This window comes from Stegodyphus dumicola, chromosome 5 (assembly GCF_044657685.1).
Source record: "Stegodyphus dumicola isolate Sdum_Otavi_A_Nest chromosome 5, ASM4465768v1".
NCBI classification, from domain to species: Eukaryota; Metazoa; Arthropoda; class Arachnida; order Araneae; family Eresidae; genus Stegodyphus; species Stegodyphus dumicola.
The window spans coordinates 75,896,532-75,918,127 of record NC_140772.1 but is presented as its reverse complement, the minus strand read 5'-3'; the positions used below and the strand labels follow the sequence as shown (position 1 = coordinate 75,918,127).

General features: G+C 31.6%; 1 protein-coding gene across 1 annotated transcript in view; it reads left to right on the top strand.

Moving 5' to 3' along the window:
* The window catches only part of LOC118188126 (protein adenylyltransferase SelO, mitochondrial-like), an 86,786-nt gene that overhangs the window by 57,512 nt on the left and 7,678 nt on the right, over nucleotides 1–21,596 (top strand). The window contains exons 11-12 of the mRNA XM_085816794.1: nucleotides 4,582–4,742; nucleotides 8,621–8,784. Of these exons, the coding sequence (XP_085672920.1) occupies nucleotides 4,582–4,742; nucleotides 8,621–8,784 (325 nt within the window). The remainder of the gene's footprint in view (nucleotides 1–4,581; nucleotides 4,743–8,620; nucleotides 8,785–21,596) is intronic.

Here is a 21,596-nt window from a genome sequence, read left to right as displayed (position 1 = left end):
CCACGTTTCTAGAAAATTCCAGGAAAATGTAATAAAATGAAAAATGTCTCCATGGTACTAACACGTAAGGGATGTATTTTACAGAAAGTTTGCAATGAATTTCTTACTTTTTGGAGAACATCTGGAAGAACAATGAAAGCATAATATTTGAATATTTTACTTGAATATTTTACTAGAATCTTTTTCTTAACATGTTTATCTTCCCTTTATTTTCCCTACTTTTCACTAAACACAAGCATAGAAAATATCAAAAAGGCTTCTAATCTCATCACATGGACAGGCGTAATATAAAAGAATATTTTTATTAATAAAAAATTGAAAACTGTCAATTTAAAGAATTCATCTACTGTGTCTCTGTGCATCATACACAGGGTTGGTGCTAGGCATTTTCCCACCTGAGGAAGCAGTGAGGAACTGAGGAAAGCAGTTGCACTGAGGAAAGCAGTTGAAGAAAGAAATTGAATACATAAAGAGAAAGAAAATTATTCTTCAAAGATATGCACAGTTATTATTATATAAATTACCCAGTTGTTTATAATTTGAGCCTTAATCACTTAGACAGTTGTTAAACTGAATTTTTTGGAGCATATGACAGAGTGTGCTTTTGACCTCCACTGGCTCACTGCATTAGTTCCTGTCAGCTCTGATAATTTGTAATTATTCGTCTTTGCATTATCGCTGCCAACATTTGAATTTGCTATGATGATAGAGTTACTGAGTCAGCTTAAATTAAAATTAAATTGTACAGTGTTTGACCACCAGTCGACATTTTTAGTTTGCGTATGACTCTTCTTAATTACATCACCACGAGCTATAATTGACTTTATGCTCTAAGTTCTTTTTAAACAAAATGCTCATTTAGACCTTTTTCTGTCGTTGAGTTGCTTTCAGGCATAGGGATAATTTGTTTCACATCTGTTGGGGGGGACTATTTAATTTTCACCAGATCAAGTAAGCAATGACTTCATATAACAGGTAGACGTCTCATTCCGCTGGGAATTCGTCAGCTAGCGGGACCCTAACATACACCACGTGATTTATGGTCTTGGTGCTCTTGGGGAGTGATAGCTTAGGATGTTCATCGCTGGTTTGGCACGCTTTTGATATGGGAGTGTTTTTTATTTCCTTCAAATTGGATTATTTGCTTTTTTACAATTATTTTTAGATATAACTAAATGCTTTTTTTCCTGAATATTTTATCTATATTTTTAATAATTGCTTTAAAATTTTTGCACCGTTGTTTAAGATGTTTAGGTTAAATAATTTTAGGAAGAAAATCTAAACTAAAGAATAAAAAATTGAGATGGGAACTTTAATTTTTAATAACTTTTAAAAATGAATTGTAATACTGTATAATTTTAGGAAGAAAATCTAAAATAAATAATAAAAAATTGAGATGGAAACTTTATTTTTTATACTATAAATGAAAAAAAAAATCTTAATTCTACTAAAGTATTAAATTACACACATATATGTATGCCAAGTCATACAGGTATACTGCAGAAGAATGGTAATTTTTCAGAATCATTTAAGAATTCTTTAAGTACATGCTGAAAAATATCATGAAATTTTAAAAGTGTAGTGATTTTTCATTGGAAGGAAATGTAAATATACCTACAACTAGAGTCAAAACAATAATGTAATTGATTGTCTGTATATGGGAGCTGGCATCCCCCCCCCTTAACTTTTTATTACATGAGAATTCTTATTTGTAATTCTGTATTGGAATGGAAACCAAAAGGGTCCTTTTGAACCACCTTAAAGTTCTCTTGAAATTCTTTTACAATAGCACATACATTCAAAAACAGAATTTGTAATACATCAACTTACAGGCTAAAGGGGGCCTTCTGGAAAACAGAGGGTCAAGTGCGAATATAAAAGAAAATTTGATTCACTTTCAAATTAGATTGTTGATGATGGTAGATGGGGGAAAATTTCTGCTTAAGGCAATATTGATCAAAGTTACTTTGATTTTGCCATCAACAATTCTTTCTTCATAAAAATGTATTAAAAAAGTCAATTATATGTCACTGCATGTAGGTTAAACTTCTAAAATCTGCACCACCTCCTTTTTCTTGAGATTATATTACTGGAACAAAATAATGCAATCTTAATTACTGATTTCCATGCTCATAGGTATGTCATGGGGGTTTAATACATCTTATTAACTATAAGAAATATTTTATATTGAATATGTATCAAACAATAACAAACTTCAACTCAATATTTATCATTAGGATTAAACAAAACAAACTGATATTGTAGTTAAAAATTATCGCTTTTTTAAAAAATAATTACTATTTAAAATATTGTAAATTTCCACATCATATTTTTTCAGTGACGATAAATTTCCGACAGCATCGTAGATGAGACAGAATTATAGCCCAGATTATTTTTATTTTAAATTTATTTTATAGGAAATAATGATAAAGCAGTGAGCTTTATAAATGTAATCTAATTTTTAAAATTATGTTGTGTAAATGTTTATGTTCAATATTGCATGAATCGAGATTTTTAGCTTTTTTTATCAAAGGAAACATATTGTTCAATCTTATCTCAATAATTTAATAATAATAGCATTTTTCTTTTTTTATCGCAGGCAGTACTTGTTTACGAAATCCAAACACGTACGGCTTGGTGAAAAAAGGTTAGCGCCAATTGGCGCAACTTTCTATTTCAATGGAGTACGCGGAAAAAGAACATAAAATTCAATTATTTGTAAAAGGTGATTCCAGTAAATAGTGTCACAGTATTTAATACATTTTGATTCTATTAATACATGCTGAAAATGTCATATACAGCGGCAATTTTTTTATACAGTATGGCTAAAACTTTCCAACCAATTCAACAGAAATAGTAAAATGACAAAAATACTGGAAATAAAATAATAAATCATGCAGTTTTAACTTAGCTATGAAAGGTTACAGGTCCTCCTTTTACAAAACTTTCTTTTCATCCATAGGCACTGCAGCAGATAACCATTTTTTCTTAAATTTTATGTGACCAAGCAGAGTAGGTGTCTTTCGTCCCATAGAAATAAATGTAAAGTATTTCCGGACTTTCGGAATTCGACCAGCAGTCACATGACCCTAATGTTGGAACCGGTTGGAGGTTGCAGATATGCTCTCTACCAGTATATATCTTGTTGCAAGTAAACCCTCATTAGTGGATTGTGGAGAAGTTGGCAAGTTAATAGATATGCACACAGAAACTAGTGAGAACACTGGTTTGCATATTGAGACAAATTTCTGATTGTTAGAAAAGATGCTTAAAGAGAAGGAAGTTGAAATAAATTAGCCAAAATATCTGGGAAGGCTTCAACTTAAAAACATGTCTAAATATTTTGTTGAGTGTTGTTACTACAAAGCATAAAAGTTTTGTAGCTTTTAACGTGTAATTATCCTAATATTGTTTAAGAATCAATGTCATAAATGACGTGTATTTTAAACTGCGAAATTTTATTAGATTGCGATTTTTAAAGCGCTTTTTTAACAAATATTATTAAAAAATAAAATTTAATAGTGTTCATGTAAATCCATAATGACTAAGATTATATAACTACCTAATTTAAGTATTTATAACTAACTGCTTACATTTAAAAATTGCCTCTGTCTACATGTCTACATCTCTGTCAATCATATCTACTTGGATACAGGGGGCAGTATATCCGTCAGCAGCTAATTGATTATGAGTTGATGCATTGGTAAGTGGTGGCTAATGGCTGAGACTGTCATCTCACGCTCTAGTGGGCTCATATTGCCATTTATATTTTTGACAACTACATCCATGTCAGTATTCCCTGCCTTAAAAAACACGACTTCATGACCACAAGTACCTCAGTTATTAGGAATTAAATACAGATGCTTCATTTTCTTTTCAGCAGTGCACAGATGCAAAGGAAGAATTCAAATTTACGATCAGAAGCAAACTTTTGATTATGTTTTAGAAACATATGCTTTTGGGAATATAATAAGAAATGAAATGAAATAAAATAAAGAGGTTGTATGTTGAAAATCAGAAAATAAAAAAAAAAAAAAATATATATAAAGTGCAGTGGATGAGGAATGCTCTTATTGGTACATAAACACATTCTACATGGAAAAATACATATGCAGCACAGCACCCAATCTTCTGATGCATGACTTCTTTCTTCTGCTGTGAAGACAACACACAATCTCACCTGTCTGGAGCACATATTTGTGCCTTTCGGTGGCAACACCGTCATACACAACACATATCTGCAGCATACATATGCGATTATCCATACATAAATTAACATTTCAGGATTTATAAAAGTGTTAGTATGTTAAAAAGCTTCCTAGTTTGCTACTTGAAAAAGGTTGAATCCTAGTCTCAGTGTATGTTTTAAACTGTTTATTTTATCGAAATTTTCCCATTTTTTTAGCTTTTAAAATGCTGCTATATTTCTGATTGTAAAACTGGTTTGATCTCTAATATAGCTTGTGACTGTAGTTTAATGTACTTGCTGTATGTGAGTTCATTGTATATTTGCATTATATATTGTAGTTAATATTTGTTAGTTAAGAAATTATTTGTTTAGTTAGGAATTTATTTAATTAGGAAATGACCCAAGAAAGTAAGAATGAACGTGATAGAGATTTGTGGTCTGCTTGGTTGGAAAAGTATAAGACAAGACTAATCAAAGAAGTAGAAGCTTGTGATACTGATTTTTCTGTTTTCAATTATGAGAGACTAGATGTTATGAAAAACAATAATCCAAGGTAATATTATCATTCTCTTTTAATTCACCTTTCTTTAAATGATATTTATTTTTATGCTGTATGTTGAAGTAAGATCTGCTTTTCATAATAGTAAATTTTGCATAATAATAATTTCAAAATAAAAATACCAACAAACAATAATTTCTTTGAAGAATGTTGTATTTACCAAATCACAGGAAATACCTATGTTAGCTATATAGGCCAAACAAAAATCTCCCTCATTATTAGAATTAATAATCACAGATCTCATGTTAAAAAATTTCAACAACATTTTCATAAAATGAAGAATTTTGTACAAATTATAGCATAACAAGAACATTTTCAAATTCATGATTTTTAATGATATTAAAATCTCAGTATTAGATATTGTTTCTAACCCTAAAGAAAGACTTTTTTTAAGACTTGCTTTATATTTTGCAATTTAAAAACCTTTACCCATATTGGTTCAACACCAAAGTTCAAAGTTATACAGATACAAATAAATCTGTCATTTACAGCCCATTTGAACAAACTGCAAGAGGTAAAAGAGGAGGCAATAAGAACGCTAAATTCATTGTGACTATTAATACAGTGTAACTGAAACATAATATTGAAAAATTGTTTAATATAATGAAGTTTACCAAAAATATTTTTAAATTACTCCAAACTCTTAGTAATAAATTATTGATTCAAGCTCACAAATTCTTCATTAATAATTATAAAAGATTTCAAATTGTTTAAGGCTTGATTATAGATTTTTATAATCATAAATTTGAAAAGAGTAAAATTATGTCTAATAAATTCTACTGCAAAATTAATTATCTCCATTCAGTTTATAATAGAATCAGTTTCAGCAATATCTTCAGAGAAAATCAACATTTTTTTTTCTCTGCCTTCAATTAATTACAGTGCAGTTTTCTGCTTCCAGTACAAAAAAAAAAAAAAAAAACTTTAATCAAAATGCTTATCAGCCACTTCAGTTTGTATCCTAAAGCCAACTGTTTCTGTGAACAACTAAAATATGTTGCTTTTATAAATTAAAACTATGGACATATTATTACAGGAGATTTGAATATTACTTAAAGACCTTAATTTAAAGAAACTTAAGAATTTTGGTGATAAATTTAAGCCAGTCTATAAAGTTAATGTAAATAAATGCCTGTATACCACTGAGAATAATTTTTATGAATTTATTGTTTCTATTAGCTCTAAAATCAATCTACATACTACCAGTGTTTTAGAATGGAAAATTTCTTTACCATCACTAAAGCAGATAAAGCGACTAAGAATTTTAGCATTATTTAAAATAAATTTTATAGTTCTCTTATTGAAACTGAACTTCAACAGACAATTACTTTTAATAGTTACATACAATATAAGGACTGTTATAACTTCCAAAAAATCTATTAAGCAAGGTGATAAAATTTTCTTCTCTAATATATTTAGATATATTGATGATATCATTGCAATTAATAACTTCTGGAAAATAAAAGAACATGATATTTACCCAAATTGTTAATCCTTAAAAAAAACTAATACTATTCAAAAAGAAATTCGCTGTTTAGATTTACATATTTTTGATTTAAAAAATATTAAACTTTATGATAAAAGAAGAGGCTACAATTTTAAAACTCTTTAATTAATTCACTAGGAATCTAATGTTTTGGAAAAAGTTATTTATAACACTATTATAAATCAAACTAGTAGAATTTTAAAAAATATTAAAGTTGATCTTCAATAAGAGATCAACCTTTTAATGAATTCTTTATTAGATAATAAAGTTCCAAGACATTACATTAACCTCTCTTTTAAAAAAGCAGGCATTAGCTACAAAATTTAAACTTTTATTTTATGTTACAAAATAAGTGGATTATTTTAAACCATGAGGAAACTAATTGAGGATGGTAATTCAGGATGAAATTGGAGTTATGCTAATTTTTAAATAATTTTGTTTACATAACTTCTGTAATTTAATTCTGGCTTTTTCCTGTTAATAATATATGGCCATTATTTTCTGAGAAGTCCTAACAAGGGCCATGTTCGTGCAAAGACTTTCAGCTTTAAACTTGCTATCTTCTTCCTCCGTAACTTTGCCAAAATTTAGTTCTTAAATTTAGTTTTATCACTTATTTAATTGTGGATCAGTGGCCAGAAGGTAAATTCACTAAACACTGGTAGTTCTTTCCAGGGTTTGAATCCTGGCAAATGGCTGGCTGCATGGGCAGTTTCATTGTTTTCTCCATGCGTAATATATACAAGAGCCAATTTCCCTTAGATATATAATAATATTTCACAAAGTCATCTCTCTCCTTAGGCAGGTAGCCTTCAAGCGCTTAATTAAATATACCATTATTTAATTTGCACTTCGACTGTTGTTTCTGATCTACGGCCATTAAATTCTTTCTCCCCATTGTTTCTTTGCTCCCGTTTTAGTAACTTGAAATTCACTTTTAGCTGCATAAAATGAATTCTTTCTCTTTCTAAAATCTTCTCTAGTCATGCCAGTTTTGACTTTCCAAATTCCAAATTTTTAAGCTATGCCCTTTGAGAGCACTTTGGTGGGTTTTTTAATGCAAAATGCATTGTGGTGTTGGACTATTACTATGTTTGAATGAAATTAATAGGAAATGGCAAACTTGTTACGTAGATTCCACATGTTCTTAGGAAGAAACGAGAAAAGCACAATTTTAATTTTTACAGTTTGTTTGAATGTTGGCGGCAAAATTTTTTACACGTTCATTATGCCCAATATTTTGCCCACAGCTGAAAACACAGAAGTAGTTCTGACATTCTTGACAAGGAATATTAGTCAAGAGAACTGACATATTTTCTTGCACTTCGTCACTGAAATGCCTTTATTTTTTCTTAAATATATATATATATATATATATTTTGTTTTGTTTATTTAATTTCCTCGAATTGCCGTTTGAGTACTCAAATATAAAAAATGTCCTGCTGAGCAAGGAAATTTGATGTGAATAAGATATGCCACTGTATTGTTCTTTCTGAAGAATTGTTGAGTGGATATTATTTATTCAGAATATAGTGAATGGTCTTTCAATGATCTTCTTCTTTAGAAACTTTCATTAGTATTTCAGTAGTACATTCTTAATGTTTTCCTCATTTTTGCTCATCAATGAATGTCAAAATCATAGCAGTTTCAATTTCACAAGTTACTATTTTTAATCTGGAAAATCATTTGTACACTTGTGACTTACTCAAAACATGATTTTTAAAAGTTTCCTAAAGCAAAACAACTGTCTCAGATTCAATTTCCTCAGTTAAAATAAAATTCCATATACATTCTTTACATTTTGTAGTCACCCATCTAAAAAATGGTGAGACACTGCAAACTGGATTACACATAGATTGGCACCAATTATGAGTGCTTTTACTTCAAGGTTAGTGGCACAATGCATAATAAGAACTGTTCACTTATGGTGTTGTCGATCCTATTCTTTGTAGGTACTCTTAGATAGTGAATCTCATAATTCTAAAAACACCATTGAATTTAATATACTTCCATGTTTCTCTTCTTAGTTTTATGAGCAACAAATACTTAAGAAGGCTACATGTTCTTCACTATTCATGTCTTTTGTTTAGACATATGTGTGCTTTTTCACCTGAGGTAAATTTTTTTTCATCTTGATACTGATTCAGAAAAGCTGGAACTAAAAGTTGAATATGTAAAATTTATGTATAAGTATTGCATTAATGTTGTATTTGTAAAAACTTCCCCAAATACTGGGAATGCTAGAAAATTCTAATGGATGCAGCACCTTTTTAACTTGAATGAGTTATGATTTGATAAGGGTTTTATATGATTATATATGATTGATTTTTAGTCTTTTGGTATATTAAATGTGTTAATGTTTTAAAAGCCTTTACTGTCACTTCAGGTTCATTCTACGCAACTATATTGCTCAAAATGCTATTGAAAAAGCAGAGTCTGGTGATTATAGTGAAGTTAGGAAACTCTGTGAAATATTGAAGAAACCTTATGATCAATCATATTCTGCTATGATAAATTGTTCATCAAAGTCTGTTAATATACAAAATGAAGGTATGTTACTGAAAATTACTTTTTATGTCAAATTATAAATATTGCTACAATCTTTGATTGATCATCTTAGTGTTTGATTATTTCAATTATATGAATTATTCTGTTTTGTTTAGATATAGTATTTCTAAATCAGTCACCCATTGATCATGTGTGATAATTTACTTAAAAAGTTAATATTAATCCATACAATTATGTATATACTATGCATATTTTATACACATGTACATTTCTATCTGGGTGTCTTGTATAAATAGCTCCAGTACTTGCAAAAAATATATTGAATAGCTGAAGTCAATGTCCAGTCTTAATTATAGCTAAACAGTCACCAAAGGTATCATCACAAAGTGCTGAACAATGAACAGAATTTAGATTTTTTATCCAAATTTTCATAACTTTAACATACTGTCATAACTTTAACATACTGAAACTGGTGGGATAAAAGCACTGTCAAGCAGTTTTAACTAATTCTCAATGAAAGCACTAATGCTACAGTGCCAGCTGCTGGCAGAGTTTTTTTTTTTTTTTTTTAATTCCCACACAAGGGTAGAGGAAAACAATTTCTATAAGTCTGAAATCTTACTCATTCTTGAAATTATTAGCTGGATCTTGAAGCAACACTTTATTCTTCAAAAATTGCCAGATTGGCATTATATTTTTTAGTATCAGTGCAGAATACAAAAATTAATATCTTTAGAAACTAATTGAATAAATGCGCACATTAAACACTGATCTGCTGCACGATGTCTTTTGCAATATTGAAGAATAATCAGTGCAGTTTAATGATTGCCTGAAAAGTCATTAGGCAGGGGAAGCAAACTTTGACGCTGTTTGATGAAGTGATTCTAATTTATACAGTCACCAAAACATAAACTTTTCAAGACTGAAGCAATAGTTTACAAAAATATGTAGTTTGTAATTTAGAGTTTCCAAAAGAAGCAAGTACACTATGCATCAAATTTTGAGGGAAAATTTCACAAGAAAATTTAGTAAAATTAATCTCTTCAATCTATTGAATTGGGGTACAGTATTCAAATATGACCGAACACAGAAGAATTATCCACTGAAGCTCATGAAAAGCATCCCTAAAGACAAAATCTGAGAATCTCCTACTACCCTACCACAACCTCTCCAAATGGCATGAGAGGATTAAAATTTAGGTAATGTCATTCCACAAAGACTACTCATTTTTTTTTAAGTCAACAGAAGTCTTCTCATATCAGCACGGTGAGAAGGATTAATTGTACTTGATGCCTTCATGCAGTGAAAGGTGAAGAAACGTTGTAAAGAAAATTTTGTGCATTGTGAGATGAAAGGGTAATGAGCGGAAACATTGTTCATCTTAAGTAGTCACATTTAAGAAAATGCTACAAATAAATAAAGTAAAATTGCATTATAATTCGAAATCCTTGATAGTACATAACTAATGAGAAAACTTGAAAACATTCAGAGTTCATTTCATAAATTAATAAGTGGAAATACACTGAATTGCCATCTTTGGCTGCAGCATTACTGTTATAAATATGATTTCATATATTTTCTTTATTTTTTAATTTATTTAAGTCATTTTTAAAGAGCCTTTAAACCATTTTAGGAATACAGATAACTACAGTACTTCACATTGTTTTAAAAGCTAATTTTATTTTATTTCATCTATCCTTTGCTTAACTAGTTGTGCGATAGACTATGTTCAACAAAAATTACATAATTATTTGAGTTTAAACCTTTTTTTAAGCCAGAGATAAATAAATTGCTTATAACATTTGTCATTTTTATTTGAGGAATACCAATAAAAGTGATATCTAAAATGCCAGATAATAATCTAATTTTAAAAAGAAAAAAAAAAAAAAAAAAAAATCTGAAATATTTCAGATTTTAAATTACATTCAAAGGGGCATTTTTTAATGTTTTGTCTGTCACCTTTATTTATTAAATATCATGTTCTTTGCACTTATAAACCATAAAATTTAGTTCAATAGCAATGTCGCAAAATAATTTTAAAATGAGCATATCTTTAGAATTTCCGATACACAGTTCGATGCATGTTATTCAAAAATTCGTTAAAGTTTTACAAAATATGAAATCGATAATAAAACAGATTTCAGATGTCCATATTCACAATAGGATTACGTCATTCAAAATTGGGTGGCTCTAGATACCATTGTTTTATCACAGTGCGAGAAATATACATACGTTTATGTAGATTTTTCATTACTTAATTTATTCAAATATAATGGAGGACTCTGACATTTTGTGGCAACAGTTTGAGAAGTGAACCGATGTTTATAGAAGTCTGATGCAAAATGCCAAAATGAAAGTAATAATCCTTCGGGACACAAATCCCTTTGGACTAATAAACAATTTTCTGACAATTGTTTCATTAACTAAATTATATGATGTATATTAATTTTATTAACTTGTATGAATTCTTCACAGCATATAAAACAAGTCATCAAAATTAATGAAGAAAAATTTGATTCACAATGTTCTCTCCTTGAGTGTCTTGAGGAACTTCCCTGACTGAATTACACTTACAATGTAATTCACTTACATTGTAATTACACTTACAATGTAATTCAGAATTCAGTCATCCTCTGTGATACATCTTGGATAATATTCTCATTGAGCCACCCAGCTGGTATAGTGGTTATTTATCGTGACTGCTGTAGCAGTGGACCGGGGTTCGAGATTTGCCAGAACTACCCATTCTCCTTTCTCTTAATAAACTTAAAATAAAATAACTTTACATATAAAATTCTAAAGCATCATATTTATTTTCAAAATCCGTAGAACTACAGCAAACGTCAGATGGTTGCCACTCTTACAGTGACAAACTATGGAAATAAAGATAACAACTGAGGCTGGGTTCTAACAATACTCCCACCTTTTGATTGATGACATGTACTTAATCAATCAAAACAAAATATAAAAAAATACTGTCCACAAATATTAAGGCTAAATAGTAAACAAAAGAAAAAATTAAGTTCTTAAATTTCTACTCTAAAATAACTCAAGTAATGTTCAGGTTAGAAATCTAGATGGAATTTTAATTTGACATCCATTTCTAGTCACGGCAGTCTTAATGTCCTTTGATAAATCTGCAGCTGAATTATTCTTTGGTAATTTTGAGACTAAACTGTCTTCACCCTGCATCTCAGTTTCATTTGCCTCATCTGTCTCCAAAGATGAATGTATTTCGAGAGGAGATATTCTCTGGATTAGTCAAACTAATTCTCCAGACATGGTTTTGACATGAACTACTCGAATGTTGCCATCATTTCCGGGATATAGTTCAATCACTTTTGTTAGAGGCCACAACACCTTGCGTTTGTCATCACATTCGATAAGAACTATATCCCCAACTTCTATCTGTTTAGAAATCGGCACTGTAGATGGATGTTGCACTAGCAGGCCGAGATATTCATTTCTAAATCTCTTTCTCAAGAGCTCTCATAAATTCTGTAAATGTCTCGGTCTCTTGTTGAAATCAACTTTATCAAGATGATCCAAGTCAGGAGCTCCAAAGACTGGAATTTCACCTAAAAACAAGGACGGTGTCAAAGGGATGAGATCATCTGAGTCCTCTGACACATAAGTGAGTGGTCTGGCATTCACAGTTGCTTCGCAGTCGCGCAGCACACTCATCAGTTCTTCATAATTCAGACATGACTGGCCTAGGACTCGATGCAAAAGCTTCTTAATCATTTGAACAAGTCGTTCCCAAAAGTCACCCCACCATGGGGCTGCGGGTGGACTGAACTTCCAATCGATCTTGTTCGTAGCGGTTTCTATCTCAATGGTATTCCAATTAATCGATCTCAAGAGATTATTGGATCCGACAAAATTGCTTCTCTTATCGCTATAAATTATCGATTGCCTATGGGCAATAAATCGTCTAAGACCAAGTAAAAATCCTTGAGTTAAAAGGGACAAAATCAGTTCAAAATGGACCACCCTGAAAATAGCACATGGGAAAAGTAAAATCCAAGCTTTTCTTTTATCCTTCAAAATAAATGGGCCAGCTAAATCAACGCCGACAATCTCGTAAACACAAGCATATCTAACTCTGTTTTCTGGTAGAGTAGCAGGCACAGTCTGTAGTCATTTACTTCCATGTCTCCTGCACCTGACACATGCATATAAAGCTTTTTAAATCGTAGCTCTGCTTTTCAGGATCCAAAACATCTCTTTAAATGTTGTCATCAGTATGTGAATTCCTGCATGAGACATAGATAGTTGTTTATCAATTACCAGTTTCTCCATAGTCTTATGATTCTTTGGAAGTAACATTGGATAAATGGTCTTTCCTTTCAGTCAACCTAGACTGGACATATAAAATGCCTTCATCATCTTTGAACATACTTATTGACTTCAGCTTCTTAATATCATCAGATGAAAAAGAATCATGTTGAATTATTTTCACGATAGATTTCTCAGCTCTTGTCAATTCATAAACTTTTAACTCTCCTGCTTCTCTTTCTTCTTTCCTCTTTCAGGTATTTTCTATGAATCTGTGTATCCACCCAATCATTCTAAGTATTTTCTTATACTTTGGAAAATAGCCAGAGAATTGTGACGACATATCACTAACATTGCTTAACGAAACTATAACTGCTTTACGTTTTTCAGTATTAACCTCCTCTTTATTATCGATTGGGATAGAACGAGGCCATTCTTCTTCCAGCAGTGCCAACCAAGGTGGGCCATCCCACCATCTCGATTCAATGAGTTTCTTCACAGAACATCCTCTTGATGGCATATCAGCTGAGTTTTCCGCACCTGGAACATGATGCCAATTTTCATGGTCAGATAGGATTCTAATTTCTGAAACTCTGTTATTCAAAAAAGTGCTCCAAACTTGTACATTCTTATCCAGAATAGCGCTGTTGAAGAATCAGTCCAGTAATATTCCTTTGAAATTTCGACTTTAAGGTTCTTCTTGACAAATGAGGCTAATCCCACCCCAATAAGACAAGCAAGCAATTCAAGTCATGCTTATTTTTTTAAGGGAGCCACTGGTGCTTTGGCTTGCACTAGAGTCACTTTGACTACTTCTTTATTTTGACTTCTCAAATATACTGCACTTGCATAAGATCCCTGAAGCATTGACAAAGGTATGCAAACTAAAAGATTGTCCTTCTGTCAGTGAAAGTAGTCTGGGAATCTTCACAGATGATAACAAGGGCAATTCTTTGACCCACTTCAAGAATTTTCTTTTGATATCTTCAGGTAGCTCTGCATCCCAACTCAATTTAGTTTCCCAGCTTTTTTTTTGCAAGTATAACTTTGGAAGGAGTGTAAAAGGGCAGGTGAAATCTATTGGGTCAAAAACTCTCTGTACAATTGACAGAACATTTCGCCTTGTCGCTGAGAGATCAATCAAGTCGATATTAGGGATGTTACAAAACAAAGAATCTTCATACTTATCCCACAGAAGACTGAGTACTTTCAATGGTTCGCTCATTGTAGATTTTCCACTGTTTAGTTCTGTTTGTTCCCACCGTCTTAAGTCAAAGTTAGCACTTACCATTAACTGAGTTAATTTTGCAATAAAGTATTCTGCTTCTGCATTCGAATTCACTGAAGTGACACAGTTGTCAACATAGAAGGAATTTTTTAATTTTGTAGCCACTTCTTTCAAAGAAGGTTCACATTGGTCTAAATGAGAGTTTATCACTGCTCCTAAAAGAAACGGACTGCATTTTAGTCCAAAGACTACTCTGCAATGACGAAATTTTCTTATTTCCTTTTGTTCCGAGTTTTTCCGCCATAGGAAATCTTAGGAAATAACGATCAGATCTTTGAATAGATATTTGAAGAAAAGCTCTTTTAATATCTGAGATAATCCCTATTTTTCCTTGCCTAAATTCAAGAAGCAATCTGGAATCAAGGTATTAATTCAATTAAATTTTGACCTTTTGCTAAGTCATTAAGTGACAGGAAATCCTTTTCCTTGCACGAAGCGTCAAATACAGGCCTTACTGCTGTTGTACAGTTATCTTTGAAGATACAGTATCAATTGTACAGTTATCTGTGGGGAAGATAATGATTGTTAACTTGTTCTTCTTCTTCTGTAACTTCATCTATTAATCCAGATTCGAGCCATTCTTCGAACACTGCATTGTATGTTTCAAATTTATCTTTCAACATGAGCTTCTTTGTCGTGGAAATCAATCGCTTTTCAGCAAGTTCTCTGTTACTTGGTAAAGCTTCTTTACCATTGATCCAAGGTAAGCTGACTTCATAGCGATCATTCACCCTCTTCAGAGTCTTGTGAAAGTGATCCCACGCTGCTTCTTCTAACTCTGAATCAGTTTTATTTTCTTTAGCATCTGTAATTCCCAGTGCTTCTAGCTTCCACAAGTTTTATATGTCACTACTGGGAGTCAACATCAAGACATGGACAAGGAGTTTCTTTCTGAAACGTTATCTTTTATCTTTCCCATGATTGTCTATTCAAGTAGTGATTCCACGGCAGTCAACCCATTTTCTAATTTCTGAATTCTTCCAATTAACAGAGCACCTGCAATATCAGCTCCAATAAGAACTTCTATTTTCAAATCCTTTTTTCCTACATCAGATGCATAGATATTCTTCTGTCTTAGTTCTTCTATCCATGGTCCAGGCTATAAACTGACTACTGGTCCACAAATCTTTGACTGTTCCAACAAGATTAGTCATCTAGAAAAATCACCTCTTAGGCTTCTAACGTTTACTTTATAGTGTTTATGAATTTCTCTCTGTGTTGTTACTCCTCCAAAAAGTGCATGAATTCAAGATTCAGATCCAATTGTGTGGCACCCTATGTCTAATATGTATGAATGTTCTTTAATATTTATGAGTGTTTCTATCCTGTGTCGGTAAGTGCCCTTACAGTCTTCTGCTTTTTGTTCACAGTGATATTAATTAATAGTGTTTGAAGAAACACTTCGTCTAGGAAATTAGTGCTTGCAAGTGATACGTTTTGTGTTTCCTCTTTATTCTTTTCAATATCATTGCTGTTTTGATTGGTGGACAAATCCGGACACATGACACTCCAATGTCTTTTCGAGCATATCGAACATCGTACATTTCTCTTGCATTGCTTGGCCCTGTGTCCAATTTTGAGGCAGAAGAAGCAACCCTTCTTTTTCTTAATTTCATTATTTTTTTGACTCAGAGACATCTTCTGAGCAACAAAGCAATTTTGACTTTCATGAATTTTCTCACAAAATATGCAAGAATTCTTCTCACTATAAATTGGTTGCTTTATGGCCTGAGAATAAAGCATTTGCTGTAGGCACGAAATGTTCACTCTGGTACCTTTTATCTCTTCTACTTTCTTTCTTAATACACGAAACAATTAATTTAAATCCAGCTTTTGCCAAAGAAATTCTCTGCTCTTCTTCCACTTCATTCTTTAAAAACAATAATAATTGTTTCAATTTCTCAGAGTGAGAATTTTCTGCTGTAATTATTGATGCATGATTTGTAAGCCAAACTCGTAAAATTTCCTCGGGAGTGCAAGATTCCACAAGCAGAAGCAGCATTGCAGCATATTTATCGCTTGTCATTCCTAATGACTCCAATTAACGTAAATACATTAACTTGTCATAAAATTCTGTTATACTGCATTTTCCCTTTTGATCAGTGACATTTTTAATAATCAAACCTAATAATTCCTGAATATAGAATTCTACCAACAATTCTTCCCTGCCAAACCTATTTTTTAAGCTTTCTATAACCTTTTCATAATTTTCGGCAGTTCCAGGGAAGTTATTTACAATAAGGCATGCTCTCGTACCGGGTACGGTCACTTGAACGAGATAATGCATCTTATCCTCGTTTTGAATTTCTTTATCTTCATGTATTCGCCGAAATTGCCCCCAAAATGGTAACCAATCTTTAATTTTGCCACCGAATTGTTTTAACTCTATTTTAGGTAATTTCAGTTTCCATTTGTTCAAATTCAGCGGAACACTGCTAGTAGATTGTATCATTTGGCGATTGAAGAATAATTCCGTTTTTACACCTATTAAATCTAATTTTTCTCTGTATTCTTCAACTTTTGCCCATTCATTTTCAAATTGATCATTTGAAGAAAATTCTGAATTTAATATTTGAGTATCAAATGCATTAAGTTCAACAGATAAACGTTCTAAAGTAATAAATTTCATTTTTATAAATTCTTCATCAGGAATTTCGTTTTCTAATTCCTGCAGAATTGCGTTAATTGTTCTCGTAAAAGACGCTGTGACAGGTTTCTGTTTCTCAATTAATGATTCCACTTCAATAAAAATAAATCCAATAAAGTCAAATAGAATTAAATTCGATAAAACCAATAAAATTACCTTGACCATGTTTTACCGATCACTTCTGTCGTCACCAAAATTGTTTGAGATTTGCAAGAACTACCCGTTATTCTTTCTCCTAATAAACTTAAAATAACTTTACATATAAAATTCTAAAGCGTCATATTTATTTTCAAAATTTGTAGAACTGCAACAAACTACAACAAAGATTAGATGGTTGCCACTCTTACAGTGACAAACTATGAAAAGAAAGATAACAACTGGGGCTGGGTTCTAACACCTAGAGAAGGGATGGTTGTAACTGTCTGTCCCTTCATAGTGGCCACCTGTTAGATGCTTTCATAATGAAATGGTCACCGTTTCTGGCCCTTATAGTGGCGAATGCTAATGGCTATTAAGTAAAGGGCCCAGCCATTAAAAAAAATATATATTCTCATTGCTGAATGACTGATGGGTTTAGCCATTCTTGACAAATGTTTTAACTAGTAAATTATCCAGGCGTCGTGAAAAAAATACTGATTTAACAGCCACTAAAAATGTCAAACCATTATCAGACTCGAATGTATGCATAACTGCACACTAAAAGACAAATTTCCTAAAAATTTCATTTCTGGGATGTTTGATTGATAAAACAAGCTCTTTGATCTGTGTCAAACCTATGTGGGACAGATCTGCAAGAGAAAGATTTTCATCAGCGGGACAAAATGTCCCACTTACGTAGCCAGGGCATTGCTTCCAGTAGCACTGTTTAGAAACTCTTCTGTTTAAACTGTTGGTGATAGAAATCATTTCTCAGAAAAGTCATGTCACTAAATGAGATGACCCCACAAGATATAATATGTTACAAACTTAACCATACAGTCTATTGCTAAGAGCATAAAAAAAAAATTTTTTTTCGAATAAAGGGCACAAACAAGTGAAAGATTATACAAAGAATTCCTTCAATAGGGTATATCTCATTAACACTAGAATTATCGCATTTGTTGTGTACTTAGAACTACCGGGGTGGGTCATAGCTGACTCATGGACTTTAATAATGTTATTTTTAATTTCTATGGGAGATACACACAGAAAATAAGGTGTTTCATGATTAATACATTGATTTTCAGTTAATGATTTATAAAATTTGCCTTTTAGAATGTTACATAATATGAAATTTAGTTAATAGTACCATCAAAGAAAATTTAAATTTTTAATTTCAGAGTAGAAACTTTAAGGTTTTAGCAGACTGTATAAAATGAAATGCAAGAAATTTCTTTTAAATAACATACATTTTAATTAATTTAAATTTCATAATGTTCTTACAGATAAATAAGATATTAAATCATAATAAAAATTAAATAGGCGTGATGCACTATACTACTTTCTATGAAAACATTTCACGCAGTCACACAGTCTTTTGTTGTTCTCTTTTTTTTGGGGGGGGAGTTGTTGTTGTTGTTGCTGTAAATAACACAAATTTTGAACATTTGTCACAAATAGTATTAATTTTTATGTCTTTGCATTGCTTTATCTGGCAACGTTTTTGTTTGCTCGAAACTTCTGGGATAGTCCATGGACAGGTAACTCCTGCATCTTTTGCAATATATTTCTTAGCTCCTCCACTAATTTTGGAATATAATCTCTACTCAGATTAGAACCTGTTGTCTCAGTGAAAATTACCTATGTATCGATCACCACTAGATTTAAAATATTTTTTAAAAAATTCATGGCCAACGCCTTCACGTAGATATCACAGAGTATTTCCTTGCTATCTGATGAACAACATAGACTCCAAATTTTGTAAAAATGTAGAAATGTATTATTTCAGGAGTTTTATTAACTTCTAATGAAGAATGCAATGTTCTAAGGAGTACATTTTTTACATTGGTAGGAAGCAAGAATGGTGGTTTTGTGTGTCATGAAGGTTGTTGAATATAATTCTTTCTTCATTTTCTTCAACGAATTTGGAACTTCTTATTTCGCTCTATTGATTGTTCCAATGTAGCTCAAACTCTTTTCTTTTAGGCTGTCTACAAGTTTTAAAGATGTAAAAAAGCTATTACTTGCTATATTTTGTCCTGTCTTGAGGTAAGGGTTTCCTGAATGAAAAGCAGCATTTTTGCCAACACTCAGATCATTTGATTTGGAATCATCTTTTCCTAAATATGGAAATGTGTTGATTATGTAATTTGAACTCACATCTACAGCCATGCAAAATTTGATGTCAAATTTATCCAGTTTATTTTGCATGTATTGCAGAAATCTACAGTGTGTCTTTGATGGAAAAAGCTGCTCATCTACAGTAATGTTTTCTCCTGGTTTGTAACACATGAAACAGTTTTCTATGAAAATATTCCAAATATCTGGTATTAGTGCAAATTTATCATTTTTCAATTTATATGATCTTGAAAGTTTCAAGTCAAAATACATATATCGCATGATTTATAAAAATCTCTTCCGGCTGACAGTTGAAAGGAAAAAAATTGTGGCGCCAAGTCTTTGACCAAAGGCCAGTGATGAAGATCGCTTTTGCACTTAAAGCTCCTCGAACATATAATTTTGCAATGGAAGAATCCAGTTCATCAAGAGCAGTGCTCAAAGCTTTATTATTTAATTTTAATCTTGATTTCACTTCTGTACATTTCTTTACAATATTCAAACTTTTATCATTTATGAAAAGTCTTTGAGAAGTTACAGCTCTGTTATCAGCAATATTTCTTTTGGAATTATGGTAGGTTCCATATTTTCTTTTAGAATATTTTGAATAGGTTGTTGACCAGAAGAAATTGACCACTGATAAACGTTCCATATAGTTCCATTTTTCACGTCTTAAAATCACTTTAGAGGAGTGATTGCTTTCCTTTATTTATTTTTTTTTTTTTTCTTAACAATTTTTACAATTTTCTTTTGTTTCAAGAACTTCTGAACTGCATTTACTTGGAATATTTTCATTCAGCTCGCTATTACTTGAACTGGATTTGGAAGATGGAATTATATCCCCAACAGGAAATTCTTCATTCGAAAGACCTCTTCTGCTTTGTGCCATCAATAAACATTTGTAAAACTGGAAGGCCACTAATTTTTCTTTCCTTCCATGTAGTTTACAACAGGTTTTTCTTTTTACTTAGTTTCTATCATTTAACAGAGATAAGAATATCCTAAATTCCGATATATGGATACAATATCTTCCCATTTTCTACCCCTTCCCATTCCCATTTTCTCCGTATTGAAAAATCATGTGCAGTACCTGAAACTATTTCTTATACTATTCTTTTGTAACTGAAAAATTTACAGTTGAAATCCTTGTTAATATAAAAGAAAAGAACATTATCTTGTTCAGGTTAAATATTACTCCCATGGTAGTTCTAAGTATACAGACATGTAAATAAAAAGTATTCATTGGAATTCAACTAAATTCTCTTTAAGGCATTATACTGAATATTTAGGAAAGTCAAAATTTGAAAGCTTGCTGTGGAGTGAGCAAAAAGCCACGTCTTAGGTCACAGATGACCCACCTTGGTAATTCTAGTATTAAACCAAGCCAGCAGAGCTACACCAAAACCTAGCTTTTAAACACTGTTTTATTGTCTGAAATTAGCTGTTGTTCAGCCCTGAAAATACAGAATATCTTTCTGTTTTCTTTATTATTTTTATTACTATTTTTTTACTTTTTAATGAATGTCAGGTTATGGCTAAAGCCACAACTTTGAAAACATTTCTTCAGTATCATATGATAAGCATTTATTGTTGAGTCACTGAGCAGTAACATGTTCAGTAACTGCACTGTCTATGTATCTTCATATCCAGAATAGGAAGACTGTTATATTGCACTAGGAGCAGATCTTTGAAGTTAATGTATAATTTTCTGTGTCCTTTGTTCTTTCAGATTCTTATTGATAATGATCCCAAGCTATATAGTTTAGGAAAGAAAGAGTTAATTCTAACTGAAATTATAAGTTTTTGGTTTGATCATTAACACAACCCAGAATAACATGGCTAACTGAAGAGTATTCTGAGCATGGGCAGCCGAAGATTTATTTCTCATTAATCAGTAAACCAGCTAAGTGCCTTACAGGGATATTCAATGAATGATTAGCCAATAATATCCTCATATTTAAATTCAGTTTAATGCCTTTGGAAAACTCCGGAATGATAAAGCTGAAATTTGTCAGTTGTTGACTTGGTCATATGGTACTTTAGAATTCCTGTATACGGGGTGATCCAGCAAAAATATAGAGGTAGGTAATGGCATATTAATATAGTACAAGGCACTGTTTTTTGTAGCATTACACAAATGTAGAGCATGTTGATAATATGTTTTATATATGGAGCTGTAGACATTTGCTGAGCAGCTGCTCAATTTTATCTGCAACTCCACGCATGCCCTGCTGAACAGCCCATTTCTCATCTCTACTTGTTATTTTAGCACACATACCATTATGAAATCTGCTTATTTATATCCTTTCTACCTGCCTTTATATTTTTGTCAATTTTTTAATCACCATCTACATGTTGCTAAGCATTAATCCTTTCCCACACTTT